General features: G+C 43.4%; 1 protein-coding gene across 2 annotated transcripts in view; it reads left to right on the top strand.

Annotated features, from left to right (window-relative positions):
• Positions 1 to 12670, top strand: part of RGS8 (regulator of G-protein signaling 8) — a 33376-nt gene extending 20706 nt beyond the window's left edge. For both annotated transcript variants that reach the window (XM_019530958.1, XM_019530959.1), the window contains 2 exons: positions 9423 to 9589; positions 10966 to 12670. In XM_019530958.1, the coding sequence (XP_019386503.1) occupies positions 9423 to 9589; positions 10966 to 11148 (350 nt within the window). In that variant the 3' untranslated portion in view covers positions 11149 to 12670. The remainder of the gene's footprint in view (positions 1 to 9422; positions 9590 to 10965) is intronic.
• The last annotated feature ends 1558 nt before the right edge of the window (positions 12671 to 14228 follow it).

Here is a 14228-nt window from a genome sequence, read left to right as displayed (position 1 = left end):
AAAGAATAAATTGGATAATCTCATTCCTCTGCAATGATGCTACAACCCTAATGCAGATTGCAGCTGAAATTTTCAAAGTCACCTGGGGATCTAGCTGCCAAGTCCATTTCCTTTTAATGGGCAATCCAATGGGCATTTAAATCCCTTAAGTGCCTTTGAACAACCCAGCCTACAGCATTCCTCACCAGAAAGAAACTGATGCTATTTTAGTTGCCACAGAACATAATTTATGGCTGAGAATACAAATATTAAAGTTTTATGTATACAAGCCTTAAAAAGCATGTAATCAACCCACTTTCATACCACTCAACAGATCAATCATTCTAATTCTGTTCAGAAAAATATTATTCTATATTCTACCCCAACAACACATAATTTGGGGAAGTTATAAGCAAAATAGTAAAATCAGCAATATACATTCAGTAGCACATTTCCATAACGGAATAAAACAAGGGAGCACAGTGAAGTTGTGTGGGCAGTATAGAAGTGAAAATGGGTGATGAAGGATTACATGGCAAGGGGGGAAAGGCTGGATTATTTGTTTAGACAGATTGTATAACCAGTGCAGAATTTTGTTTTAATAAAATATAATTTTGCTGTCTTTCTTTGAAACATTTTGTGAAGGAATTAATTGACAGTTATTAACTGCTTTAAGACCTGAGAATAAAAAAGGTGCTATAATATTTCAACAACAATAACTCAGTGAGCAAGAAATGATTGGTAGGAAATATTTTATTTTTATATGGTATTTTGGTCAAAATATAAAATGTCAATTAAAAAATGACCAGCTGCAGTTGTTCTTCCAGATTCCCATATTAGGATGTGAAGAAAGCTAAGTGGTACAATTATCTGAAGGGAAATTTCAATTACAAAAACTATGAAACTAAGGTGTCAGGCACTGGAATTATACAAGTTGTTTCCTCTTTCAGTTGGCAGATATGAATGATAAACCAAACCTTAGAATAAAAATAAACAAAATCTTAGAATAATAGTCACCACAAGTGTCAACATTTATTAACAGGTTCCAGTGTGGTTTCACAGATACTAGTTTTTCCCTTTATCTAAACTAGGAAGTAATCATGACAACTTTGATGACAAGTGCTGGTTTCTAATAGCAATCACTGTAGAAATTACACAGTGATTAATGACATAAGTAATCTAATAAACCACTTTCTAAAGACATATTCCATGATTATATTTTTGTACCTGAATCCTCCAAAATTGCCAGTCTGAGAGTCAAAGTCTATTCTCAGTTACATTGATGTTTGGATATAAAGTAATTCCATTGGAACATCATCATTCCAGTGTAAACTAGAGTGGTATTTATTTGGTGTGGTGACCTTTGGGTGACAGGAATTATCTTTTGCAAGTTGCAGATATTTTCATTTGTGCACACCTGCATCAGAAAGGCAACAGAAGTTCCAAAGATTCATTGTGGAAGCAGACAAAAAATCAGTTATCTGCAGGTTTTTTTCCTATTAAGAAGCACACATCAACATAACTAGCACTAACATTTGACAGGTAAAGGAACCTTGTGACTACTTAAGTGTTTCTATATGACCAACCCCAGGAAACCTTATCAGCTGACACCTGAAAAAGGAGAGAATCATGTCACCCTAATTTCCTTATAACTGTCCAGGTAAACAGTCTAGTGTAATTTTCAATTTATGCTTCAGTGCATGAGCTAATCACCAGCTAGGCTCAGGGAGAATATTCCCCTGTGGTTTATAGTGTTATGCAGGTATAACACTTCACTTGATGCATCTGCCACAGACCATCATTTCACTAGGTGATCCATGAGTCTGTTTTGGAATAGAAATTCCTATGTGGATTACAAACTGATTAAAGACTCCCATGGTTTAACTCACTTGTGATACAGACAGTTTTCACCTGCCTGGGTCAAAATTGAATCTGGAATGAGGCTTTGGGCTTCTTCTGCCTCCACAATTTCCACAGTTACGGCATGTGCTAGACCATAAAATGTGCTCAGGAACTAAATGACAAATGATAGAATCATAGAAAATGAGGGTTGGAAGGGACCTGAGGAGGTCATCTAGTCCAACCCCCTGCTCAAAGCAGGACCATCCTCAACTAGAACAACGCAGCCAAGGCTTTGTCCAGCTGGGTTTTGAAAACCTCCAAGGATACAGAGTCCACAACCTCTCTGGGTAACTTGCTCCAGTGTTTTATTACCCTCCTACCCTCCTTTCTAATATCTAACCTAAACTTCCCTTGCTGCAACTTGAGAGCATTGCTCCTTGTTCTGTCATCTGTTACCAACGAAAGCCGTCAAGCTCCATCTTTTCTGGAACCACCTTTCAGGTAGTTGAAGGCTGCTATTAAATCCCCCCTCAAATGGTTGCCAAGTCTTGTTATACTTGCAGAGCTACATGAGGAGGGTAGACCAGAATGGGGAAGTATTTCTTAAATCAAAATGTGATTAAATATCACTATAAAGAGATCCCCTGTTGAAACAGTAGCTTTACTTCTTGGTCACAGGAAACCTCAAACCATAATGCAAATGGATTCCCCTGGCTCGGGGTTTCTGTCCCTAAGCTCACAGCACAGCCAAGGAGCAGCAAGAGCCTAGAAAGAGTCTTATTTTCCCTCCCAGGAGCACCTTTTTGAGCGTAGACTGCTATTCACTCTTTATTTGCCAGAGACAGGGCAGGGCATGTTGCTCCACCAACAATAATGTAGACCTTTCATTTTCTAAGTGCATATAGTAGTGGAAAAAAACTGGGGATGTGAAAGCACAGGAAGGGCATCCTACATTCTGTGCTTTGTGTTTCCTTGTGCATTAAACAGACAGGAGAAGTGACTCTAATATGCTATATATTGGCATCTTTTCTCAGTTCATGCTCATGAGGATTAATGATGACTTCTGTGAGATTGGAGTTCAGTCTGGTCTGGAGAGTGTATGTGCAATAAGTGACAGAACAGTAAGCCTCCCTTGGTATCCCATGCCCAGGAGACATGGTCTAGTCTGCCAGATGGAAATTCCTTTTGACAGGATGCTAGAAGAAATGCAAGTAGTGGCATATCTTGTTCTGCAACCCTCCCAGGAATGGACACATGGCTTGTCATTCATCCAGCAGGACAGTGTGTCCTTAAACCCTGAATTTGTTTTCAGCTCAGAGTCAGACATGTAAAGATCTTCACGTGAAATTTTCATTTTAGTTTTGTGAAGATTTCCCCCCACTTTCTTCACAGTGTACAATTTCTTGTGTTTTCTTCCTACCTTTTGCCATTATTATCACAAAATCGTGGGATAGGAGCCCATGCTCCTTTCTGGTTATTTTCAAGCCAGAATAGCACATCCATATTCTGTGCTTTCCACAGAATTCATCTAAGGTCAGAGAAGGTCATCCTCCCCCACCTCTTATTCATCATTGCCTGTGCAGCCAACATGCTGCCAGAGAATCCTAGCCTTGTCTCCTTTGTCCCAGGATCCATGGTTTCTCCTATTGCTGAGCAATTCCTCCATTTACCACAGGGATCATTCCCTACACAAAGTGCCAATCACATTTACAGCATTAAACAATAATCATTAATAGCTTTCCCTTTCCTGCATGGCTAGATTCCTGGTCTATGATTTAAGCTGTTAGCTTTAGATCTTTTTTAAGCTGATGAGGCTGGCCTTGGTTGACAGCCATCATGTTCTGGCCGGCAAAGCCCTTTCCTTATTGCAATAGTCAATCTACTCTCTGTGATTTAGGGGAAGAAACTCAGAGGTGAGGTCAAGAACACAATCAGTTCTAATCATAGCTTTGTCATCGACCCTGGGAAAGTCATTGACAGGGACAATAATACCAACCTAATTCAAAGGTGAGTTGCATGGATGAATAAATGAAATTGTTGATGAGCTGTGTTTTAGTACTATATATGATTGTTACCTAAAGCCTACAGAGCTAACTTATGCCTTTAAGACACAACCCTGATTTCGGAGCAGCAAGGGAATCATCCTGCCCCAGGAAGATCTTGGCAAAAGATTATGTTATAGCACAATCCGTTCCTTCATTCTGCAGTATACTTTACTGCTATTTTGGGGGTACAGAAAGGGACAAATCTTGAAGTCCTCATTCAGGCTAAATCTTCACTGAAGCCAGCAGGCATTATGGCTGAGTAAGAAGTGAGTAAAACCAGTAATGTATCTGTGATCTGGCTCATATTCACAAGGGAAGAGTAAAAGAGTGTGACTAGCCTGCCATTGCTCAGCTGTCACAGACTTGCAGATTCCTCCTTGGTCCATTCTTCTTACGGGCTCTGACTCTCTCCCCTGAGTCGAGGAATTCTATGCACTGTCTTTATCCTGTCTGCTCTATGGTGACTGTTTCCTCATTTGGTTTTCAAGGATCTCTACACTCACAGCTCCTTTTTTGAGTCAAATGTCTGACTAAGTATATGAGACCTATCCTAAAGGCCATTGTCCCTAATAAGTACTTCCTGAAGGACCACGATTTTGGACAAGGTTGCCACTTTACTCTGTGGATAGCCCATGCTGCCATACCTGAAGGCTCCTAATCCTGCTCTTCATTTCTGCACTTTATCTGTATGATATGTTTTATGTATTGGACTTCCTAGCTGTTCCAAGTCTCTCAAGTTGATATTTCAGTAGATGACCCTGTAGATCAGTGGTCTCCAAAGTAGGGTGCGTGCACAGCAGGGGGTGTGCAAGACGATCCATTGGGGTGCGGGAAGAAAATATTAGAACTTCTATTTAGATGTATATTTATATAAATATATATATATATTGGGGGGGTGTGCTCAAAAATTTTTTACTGATGGGGTGCGCAAATATAAATATACATATATTGAGGGGGTGTGTTCAAAAATTTTTTACTGATAGGGGTGAGCAATCAAAAAAATTTGGAGACCACTGCTGTAGATGATGCTCTTTTCTTCAAGCCAGTACTGAATCTGACAGTGCTGGAGCCTTGTGTTGAGACAGGCTGTTCATTCAGATGAGATGAACTTTGAAGCAAAAATTCTGACCTTTTGTAATGAACCCTCTCAAGATTCAGTTTATGAGTGGGAAGGTGTTACAATAAACATGCAAGCTAACTCAGGTAGTGGCATCCCACATACATAAATTCACCCCACATTTTCACTTAGATACAACATACTGCTTCATTTCCCATCATAAACTGCTGTGCAACCTCACTGTGCAGCACCTGTTTAATAGCACTCAGTAATCTCATGTTCATTTTCTGAGACATAACTGCTACTGCCCACACTGGAAATACTGGTGATCAGCCAGAGACCGAAGGACAAAGGGAGAGGGAGCCAGTCAGCCCTAGGATCTGAACAACCCCACCCACAGACGATTCACTTTTGTCCTCATATTCCCTCTTACATCAGGTCCAATGACCTGCAGGTCTCCAGATAATTACAAATAACTCCAGATATCTGACCTAAGAGAAGGGCTTTTTCCATGTATAGAGACCTGGCACATGGGGGTTACAGAAGTCTTTGGGAAAAGGGCAAGTATTAGATTCTTATGGATGAAGAATGCATGCAAGTAGTATGTGCCCCTGGCAGCAAAGGGCTTCTTGGCCAGTGGCATCAGGGGAGGTCTCTTCTTCCTATAGCCATGAGAAAAAAAGAAGAGAGACAGAGGAAGGAAGGAAGCAAGGAAGCAAGCAAGGAGCAGAGGAACAGAGAGAGAGAGGGAAAGTGAAAAAAGAAAGAGAAAAGGATATAATTGAAATGAGGGAAAATAATGAGATTGGGGTGAGAAAGAGGGCTAGTGAGATCTCTGACATGCCCTGCATTACAGGCTCAAGGAAGGGCCATCATCTCTTTCAGGTACATCTTTCTCAGCATGCCAACCCCCCACCCTGCTGTTCTCCAGTGCTGCAGCTCTGTAATCCCTGTATACAAGTCACATTATACAATGTAAAGTGTCCTGTTGTGTGCCTTTTACTTCTTTGTACATAGGTGTACTCCCTCTTTAAGAGGGTCTTATTTGTCTTAGTGGCTAGAATCATGACTTCCAGCCACCCCCATAGTTATGGCAGTGCCTCACAGATGATTCATTTCCCCCTTTGTATGGGATCTTTTGGTCCCAAAGAGACACTGGGCCCCTCAAGCCCCAAACCACTGTCCGGGTTTCAGCCTTCTTGGCCTTTGCCCCTTTTTGTCTGGATGAGCATCCTCAGCCCAGATCCACTACCCTGGACTCTTGGGGCATTTATACATGTGCCCTGGGAGTGGGGTGGTGGTGCTTTAATTAGAGTGGCTCTAAAAGTGCTCTAATTAAAGTGCCTGGTGCATCACATATATCAGCATCCCCATGCTGAAAAATGGCAGTGTGGGTGCTTTAACTAAAGCTCATCAAATGAGCTGATGTCTGCTGAAGCATGGTAATTAGCAGTGTGTGGGAGCAGCCTCGGTGCATGTGTATAGGCTCCCTGGGTTCCTAAGCCCCAGCCTTACATGTCTCTGATCAAAGCTGGCCTCACAAGCAGAGAGTACCCCTGGCACCCTGCTCCATGACCTTCCGACCTCCTGTACAACCACAATCCAGTCCTCCCATCATAAATTGAAATAAAGAAAAGACAACCAACACATAAAGGATTAACTTTTTGGTTCTAAGTCAAGCTCAGTCCCCTCAAGGCCTTAACCATTGTCACCTTCATAAGGAGTAGCCTCGATTCCCCCAGTCCCTCCTTCCCCCTGGCAGCCAGCTCTGCCTCCCAGCTCCTTCTGCTGCAGCCTGCAGGCCTGGACTGCCCATCCCAGCTCAGAGAGTGGGCTTATATGCAGCCAAGCTCTGTCCTTTCTAGTCAGTATACTGCTGCCCCAGGAGATGTGCCCAGCGGTTTCTACTCAGCCTAATGAATTGTTGGGATGTTCTTGTCCTGCAGCCTTCCCAAGGTACTTAGTAGGCCCATACCTAAATGTTGCAGTTCTTGTTGGGGCTGGATATTGCCAGGGCTACAAAAGTAGCTCCCCCTCTGACTGCAGTTAACAAGGCTGAGATTCCCTGTCCCAAAGAGTGAGGAATAAGATCAGGAACATGGAGTGGAAAAAGACACATTTTATAGAAACAGCCACATTGTGCCTGTCAAGAAGGATAGGTGATTGAGGTCAGGCTCCAAACCAGCAGCACAGCCCAAGACATTCTGTACTGAAACATAGAGGGTATGCGCTGGGGGGCACAAACCACAGTGGTTGCAGTGCTCACAGGGTTTCAATAAGTGCTTCTCAGTCTCCTTGCCAGCTCAAGTCTGGCATCTAGTGCAGAAGCAGGGCGCAGCAAGGGGTTAAAGTAGATCAAAATAGAAGAGGTGCTCACCAGCACTGGAGCTGTATGTGAAACTTATGCAGCAAAGTGAGTGTTTTCTCTTGTGTGCATAGGATGGGGGAGAAAACAAAGACAAGAAAATATGAGGATTTGTTAAGGAGCCCTTGATATTGTAAGACCAGGTCCTAAGGCAAACTCATAACAGGCCAGACAAGTGTGGGCACACTTATATATGAGTATGTATGCAATGTATAGTTGCAGGAAGTGCTCCCTACTCTCTCCACTCACCCAACCTATGAAAGCCACACCTGCCGTGTGTTTGGTGTTATAAAAAGGAAGAGAGGCCAATCTTCTTTGTCCTCATACAGCCTTCACACAGATGTCATAGGTCCCGCATTTCGGGGCTCTGCCTCTCCTACACATCCACCTGGTGCCTCCCAGATGACAACACAGGTAAACAATGTCCAATCACAGTTTGCAACAGTGTCTTCCTGGCACTGATGCAAAAGTATACAAAATCCTCCACACAGGTACATCTCCCCAGCTTGGGAGTTAAAAAGTCCATATCACAACACTGTCCACATACTGAGGCTAGGAAAGTTAGCTCTCCTTCCCCTGTGCCCAGCCCCAGTACTCACAGCTATACTGTGCTGCCTGCAGATTTTCCTGGATTGTCTCTGGCTGTCATGGTTGCCAAGGTCCAATTTCCTGCCCTTTGGTACTTGACATAGCTCCTCTGAGCCAGCTCCAATGAGAGCTGCTTGTTGCTACAGTTTCCACCATTTGCCCCTGCAGGGGCTGTCCCTCTGGAGTGTGGCTGCCATGGAACCACTGCAGCCACTTTTGGTCCTCCTGCACACTGTGTCCTTTAAACTCCACCTCCGCATTGCGCTCCTCCCACTGGGCCCAGTGGGTCCTTATTAGCTGGGTTTGACCTGGAGGCTGCAAGGCCCCATTCGCTTAGCTGGGTTTGACCTGGAGGCTGCAAGGCCCCATTCGCTTAGCTGGGTTTGACCTGGAACTGGCATCCCAGATGTGCCTGATGTGCTTCTGGGTCATCATCTGGGAGCCTCAGCCCAGCTGCTGCAGCAGCCAATCAAGCTCCGCTGCCACACCCGCCATACTGGGCCTTCTTTGCATGTCCTTTGCTGGGGCCTCAATACCCTGCCTTTCACTGGCTGCTGGGCCTAATGCCCCTTGGGCCTTGTCTCAGGCCTGTTCAATTAGCCTGGACCCTGCCTCAGGCCCTACTCAGTGCGCCTTGGCCCTGTGCTTTTCTGTCAGGGTGCACTCCCCTAGCCTTTCCCCTCCACCGGGTCCCCTGCAAGGCAGCTGAGGCTGAGGATTTCCACTGCCCCATTCTCGCCTTTCACTGGGGAGGCACAGGTGTGACATTTCCTGAGGACTACCCCACCACAAGCAGCCCCACCACACCATCCTCCCTAGCAGGATGTAGTTTTAGGTCATGCCCCAGGACCAGGAACTTCCTCCATCCCCATAGTTCCTATCCTGAATCTCCAAGCTGTTCTGGGAGCAGCAGATCTCTGGCTGGGTGATATTGTTCCTTTGGCCCCTGCAGCAACTGCCAGCCCTGCTCTTGGGGCCTAGCCTTATACCCAGGCACCCAGCCTCTCCACCAATCAGGCAGCCTCTTGCCTAACATGTGACCGCCTGATTGGGTCTGCTCTCACCTGCAGGCTGTTTGCCACCTGCTCAGACCCCTTAAAGTGGCAGGCACAACCTGTGCTCTGCCACACCAAGGCATAGAAATTAGGACACTCACATTTCCTAATAAATTCTACTAGGTTTACAACATGTGACCTCAGCTGGCCTGGAATGTTACTGAAATCCCCCAAATGGTGAGCACTGAAAATAGCTAAGAGCATTTTGATCACCTACCCAGAGAGGCAGTTATCACTCAGCATTTCTTCCTTTTCCTGTTTATTGTAGTCATTACAGTTAGAATATCCAGGGTCCTTCCTGTGTGGAAATAAGTAAAGAGAAACCCAGGAGACAAGACTACAAATGGTGTATTTTGAAAAATGTTGACTTAGTCACAAATGGGTGAATGGATGAATATGAAGTATCTGCGAGGATTTACCTGGACCTGCCTGAAGTTGTTTCCTGTTTTCCTTCTCCTTTCATGCATAAATCCAATGTTTCCCCCTCACAGATGGGGTGGCTGCATTCCGCGCATTCCTAAAGACAGAGTTCAGCGAGGAGAACCTGGAGTTCTGGCTGGCCTGTGAAGAGTTTAAAAAGACCCGATCAGCAACCAAACTGGCATCAAAGGCTCACAGGATCTTTGAAGAATTTATTGATGTGCAAGCCCCTCGAGAGGTTGGTAGTCATATGCCTTCTGGTGGGATTAGTCTCAGAGGCAAGCCTAGAAAGAAAACTCTCTAAGTGATGGAAGAAAAAGGAGTGGTTGGGAACACTTTGGTTTGCCACAAGTTTCACCAATGAGATTTTGTACTCTTTAAGTAACCAGTACAGAATTTAGAGCTGGGAATTGTCCCTTTAACAAGATGATGATGTCACATCTTATACTGTGATTCAGGTTGTGGCATCATATCTTTGCCAGGAGTTCTAGTGAATATACATCCAATTTCTTAAAAATGTTTCCCCTGAAAAACAACCTGCCTTAATGACACTGATCTTTAGAAAGCTGACTGCAAAGGCATCCCTGAGAGAGAGTTTGCCATTTCTTCTCTTTTGGACTATGGGAGATTCTGTGGTGTCAATGAGGAAAACTCAGACTTTTATCAAAACTTGCGACCTGCCAGCATTGGCAATCTGAGGTCAAATTTATTTCCTATTGAAGTGGATAACAATATTTTCATCACAATAATGGGAGCTGGATAAGATCATCTGTGTCCTGTTATGCTTAATGCATTCCCAATGGGCTTAGAATCTGGAGTTCTGATCCCACAAGTCTAATGTTGAAACCAACCAGTGCCACAAACATATGAGACAAGACACAGAGGTCTACTTCCTTGATTATATAATTCCCTATTATATAATTATGGAAGCCTAAGTAGTTCAACAGAGTAGCAATGGGAAACTGTCTCCTAGGGATGCCTTTTCAGTCAGTTTTCTCATGACAGCCAGGATAAAGACATATTTTTATTAAGACAAAATCTATGAAAATTATAGCACATGGGTTCATCGTAACATTATACTAATTTTAGTAGAAAAGTCTTGGCATAATGTATTTTGATGCAATGGCAAATGATGAGAAAATCCAAACAATTTATTTCAAAATAAAATAATATAAAGCCATTTAATCCAATTTTACTAATAGCTTGAGCCCCTAAAAAATCATTCTTTATTAATTTTGACATGCATAGAGTGAAGTTTGTAAAAAGTATTGTAAAAGAGTCTTCTTCATCAGTGAGGGGCTAGCTGGAGTAACAAAGACAGGGGTCTACAGTTTCAGATTTAAAATAAGTGTCTAAAGATAGGCATCAAAATCCATAATAAGGAACCTAAATATAAGTGGCAAAGGTCCTGAGCATCTCAAGATAGCACAGAAATTAATATATATTAAATACCTATTGTAAGCTGCCTAAGTATGAAAATTGGGGAATAGTATATTACAACTCCCGCCCCAACTCATGCTTTTTATCACAACAATTATGTCTGTGACAAACAGTTTTAACCGTATAAGCCCAGGCTTACTTTATATCAACTTCTTTTTTGGACATTTTTCCTAGGTGAACATAGACTTCCAGACACGGGAGGTGACAAGAAGAAATGTGCAGGAGCCCTCTCCTTCTTGCTTTGATGAGGCCCAGGGGAAAATACACAGCCTCATGGAGAAAGACTCTTACCCCAGGTTCCTGAGATCCAAAATTTACACAGATCTGTTGACTCAAACCCAGAGGAGGCTCAGTTAGAGCAGATTGGGGCCAGAAGAAACCATGAGCTTCCCACAGCAGCCAAAACCATTTCCAAATGTGAAACTCCATTGTTGTTAAAAAAAAGCAGTGGTACAGGAGCAGAAGGAGGGGGAGGGGGAGGGGGAGTGGAAGGGGAGCCCATTCCAGAACGTGACCCAAACACAGTGCTCTGAGTTTGTGTATGTGCTTTGGTTCTTGGTAGCATCCTGAATTTGTTGCCTTTTTCTGGAACAGAAATGTATCCTCTGTGGTGCAATGGGCCATCTGCCTAGAAGATGGGCCTCCTAAAACTCACTCCACAGGCTATTCTGTAAATAATGCTGATATACCCCTCCATCCTTCTAGAGCTCTCCTGGCTCAAACCTCTTCCATACATTTGGAGATGATGCTAAGGGTAGTCATGAAACCAGTGTCGCTGAGCACAATCTAAAGCACTGCTTCACTCACACGGGTGGCTAGGACTCTGATCTGAAGGTTGGGGTGGGAGGAACTAAGGCCACAGGACCTGAGCTTCCTCCCAGCTCAGGAAGAGATCAACTGAGTCAGCTCTTTCTTCCAGGTGACACACACATTGTGAGGTCAGTAGTGACCGTCTTGCAGCCCCTTCCTACCTATCTGACAGCACCCCTGACTATAAAGTCCTTCTCTGTGGGGAAAAGAAGCTGAATGATACTTTTATTAATTTGTCAAGGAACTTCGGTTTCCTCCCTGGCTAGAATGGCTTTGTTATTTCTTCTGGTACAAATTATTATTTATTACAGATATTTATTTACACTGAAGTTAAGCCTATGGGCTTTGCTCCTAAGTCTGGCCCCATTCTGTGTGACAATGTACCAAAACAAAACCAAAAAAAGATGCTCCTGCTACCCAAAAAACTTTGCAGGATTAGTGGACTCTTCTTGTAAGGCAACTGTTAGGTACCAAGACAAATCCAAGATGAGATATTTCTCCCCTCTAATTGCTAACAAGTGCGGGGAACAAAAGGCACATTTGTTATGGCCGAACACACTTTTCATGTATTGCCTGATGGGGACATGATGGAGAGAGATGGAGAAACATGGAAGTCATGGTTATACTATTAATATTTATTGGTTACCAACCGTTATTATCATTTAATGATTGCCAATTGAATGTTCAGTATTCAGGCAAATATAGAGACATGGACCCTATCCGAGGAATTTGTTCCAAAATAACTAGTGCCCTGAAAACATAGTGCATAGAGTTAAGCCTTGAAGCAGTACTTGCTGTATTTGCCGCATTTTTATTACATAGTTTAGGAGGAAATTGTGAACAGACATCAGCTGTGTCACAGGACAACCATGGTGTAAAATAATATAATTAGAGTAGAATCTAAAATCTGTAGCTAGAGTGATCCCTGGGTTTTCTATCCTCCAAGTTTGGGTTAAAACATTGATATATTAAGGAGTAGGCTGGAAAAACTGGACTCCAAGCTAAGTGCAGCAAAGTTAAAAAAAAAAAAAAAAAAAAAAGCTTTGTAGATATCAAAGAGATCTTTGTGTCCATACATTATAGAATCATAAAATCAAAGGACTGGAAGAGACCTGTAAGATCATCAAGTCCAGTCCTTTGCCATGTGCAGGAGGTTATTAATAGGCTCAAACAAGCTCAACGAGGTGCTTGTCCAGCCTCCTCTTGAACTCCTCCAAGGATGGTGACTGCACCACCTCTGCTGGGAGTGTGCTCCAGATTTTAGATACCCTTACAGAAAAGAAGATTTTCCTAATGTCCAACCTAATTTTTTCCTCAATTAACTTGTGCCAGTTGGTCCTCGTCCTCCCTGGGGATGCCTTTCTGAAGAGTTGTTCCCCTAGATTTGGTGTTCACCCTTGACATACTTGTAAGTGGCTATCAAGTCACCCATACCTATATTATGCAGGACATAGTTCTCAAGCTCTGTTTTAAGGTGATGCAGAATGAGCTGGGGAATTAATAATGTCTGTAGATTAGTCACTGTGCGCATTCTCATGGGAGGAGTGAGGGCTGTCCCTGGGGGGGTGTGAATCTGGGTGACTGCCCCAGGGCCCGAGACTCTGCCACTGTGGCCACTTGCTGCCGCTGCCGGCTCTGCCACCGCTGCCAAGCGCTGCTGGCTTGACACCCCCCCACTCTGCTGGCTCCAGCCACTCTGCCCCCCTCCCCTCCAGGTCCCGCACACCTCTAGGGATGACTCTGGGAGGAATGGTGTTTTTGCTGATGAGTTACAATCATGATTATGCCTATAAGTGTTCCAAGGACTGCATCTGTAATGTGACCACTGAGTAAAACCGGTACCTGGGTTAGAAAAGAAGGGGAGAAGAAAGAGGGTGCCTAAATTACCATGTTATTGTTTTGAGATGACTCTTGGGATTCAGGTGGTTGTTATAGTTCAGGCATACTGTCTTGTTGCAGAGCCATGTGCACAGATCAGAGATAGTTCCTGAGCTCTTTAGGGCAACCAAAGCTCAGAAAAGCACAGAATCCATATGTATTTTCAAATGGGAAGAGCTCTTCCCAACATCTGATTAGACTGTTATTCTACAATGCAGATTCTCCAGTTTTCAGTTTGCAGGCTGCTTGGTAAGAGGCACCATCTCATTGGCCAGCTTTCTGTTTTGTTAGAGGAACTGTCTGAAAGAACATTTCATACTCTGAGCTGAGAACCATTGTTTAAACTCATCTTTTGCCAGTGAATTGTAACATAAGTGGCAGGGACAGGAACACAAGAGGACCAGCTTGTAAGGGGCAAAAACTCTGCAGGACCCAGAGTACAGCCATTGTTTTCTTTGAATATACCTCTTCAGTCAGGCACATGAATCCTTTTCATTGATAGGACCAGTTAACCCAGCAAACTAGGGTTAGAGAGACATCTCTTAAAGGAATCTGGTGTTATGCACAAGAAGGAAACAGAGAAGCAAAACACTAATGAAATAATTTGATGATGTTTCTTGGACTATATTTTTGTTTTACCAAGCCAAACAAAATTAAACTGTGTAGAGGGGCCTATTATACTGAAGGAGTAAAAGAAATATACAGGAGCAAGGAAGATTACTTAAGAGATGGTAGAAACATTTACACAC

Source organism: Crocodylus porosus, unplaced genomic scaffold, assembly GCF_001723895.1.
Source record: "Crocodylus porosus isolate Cpor-Errol unplaced genomic scaffold, CroPor_comp1, whole genome shotgun sequence".
Taxonomy (NCBI): Eukaryota; Metazoa; Chordata; order Crocodylia; family Crocodylidae; genus Crocodylus; species Crocodylus porosus.
Note: the sequence above shows the minus strand (reverse complement) of the source record. Positions and strands in the feature narration are given on the sequence as shown.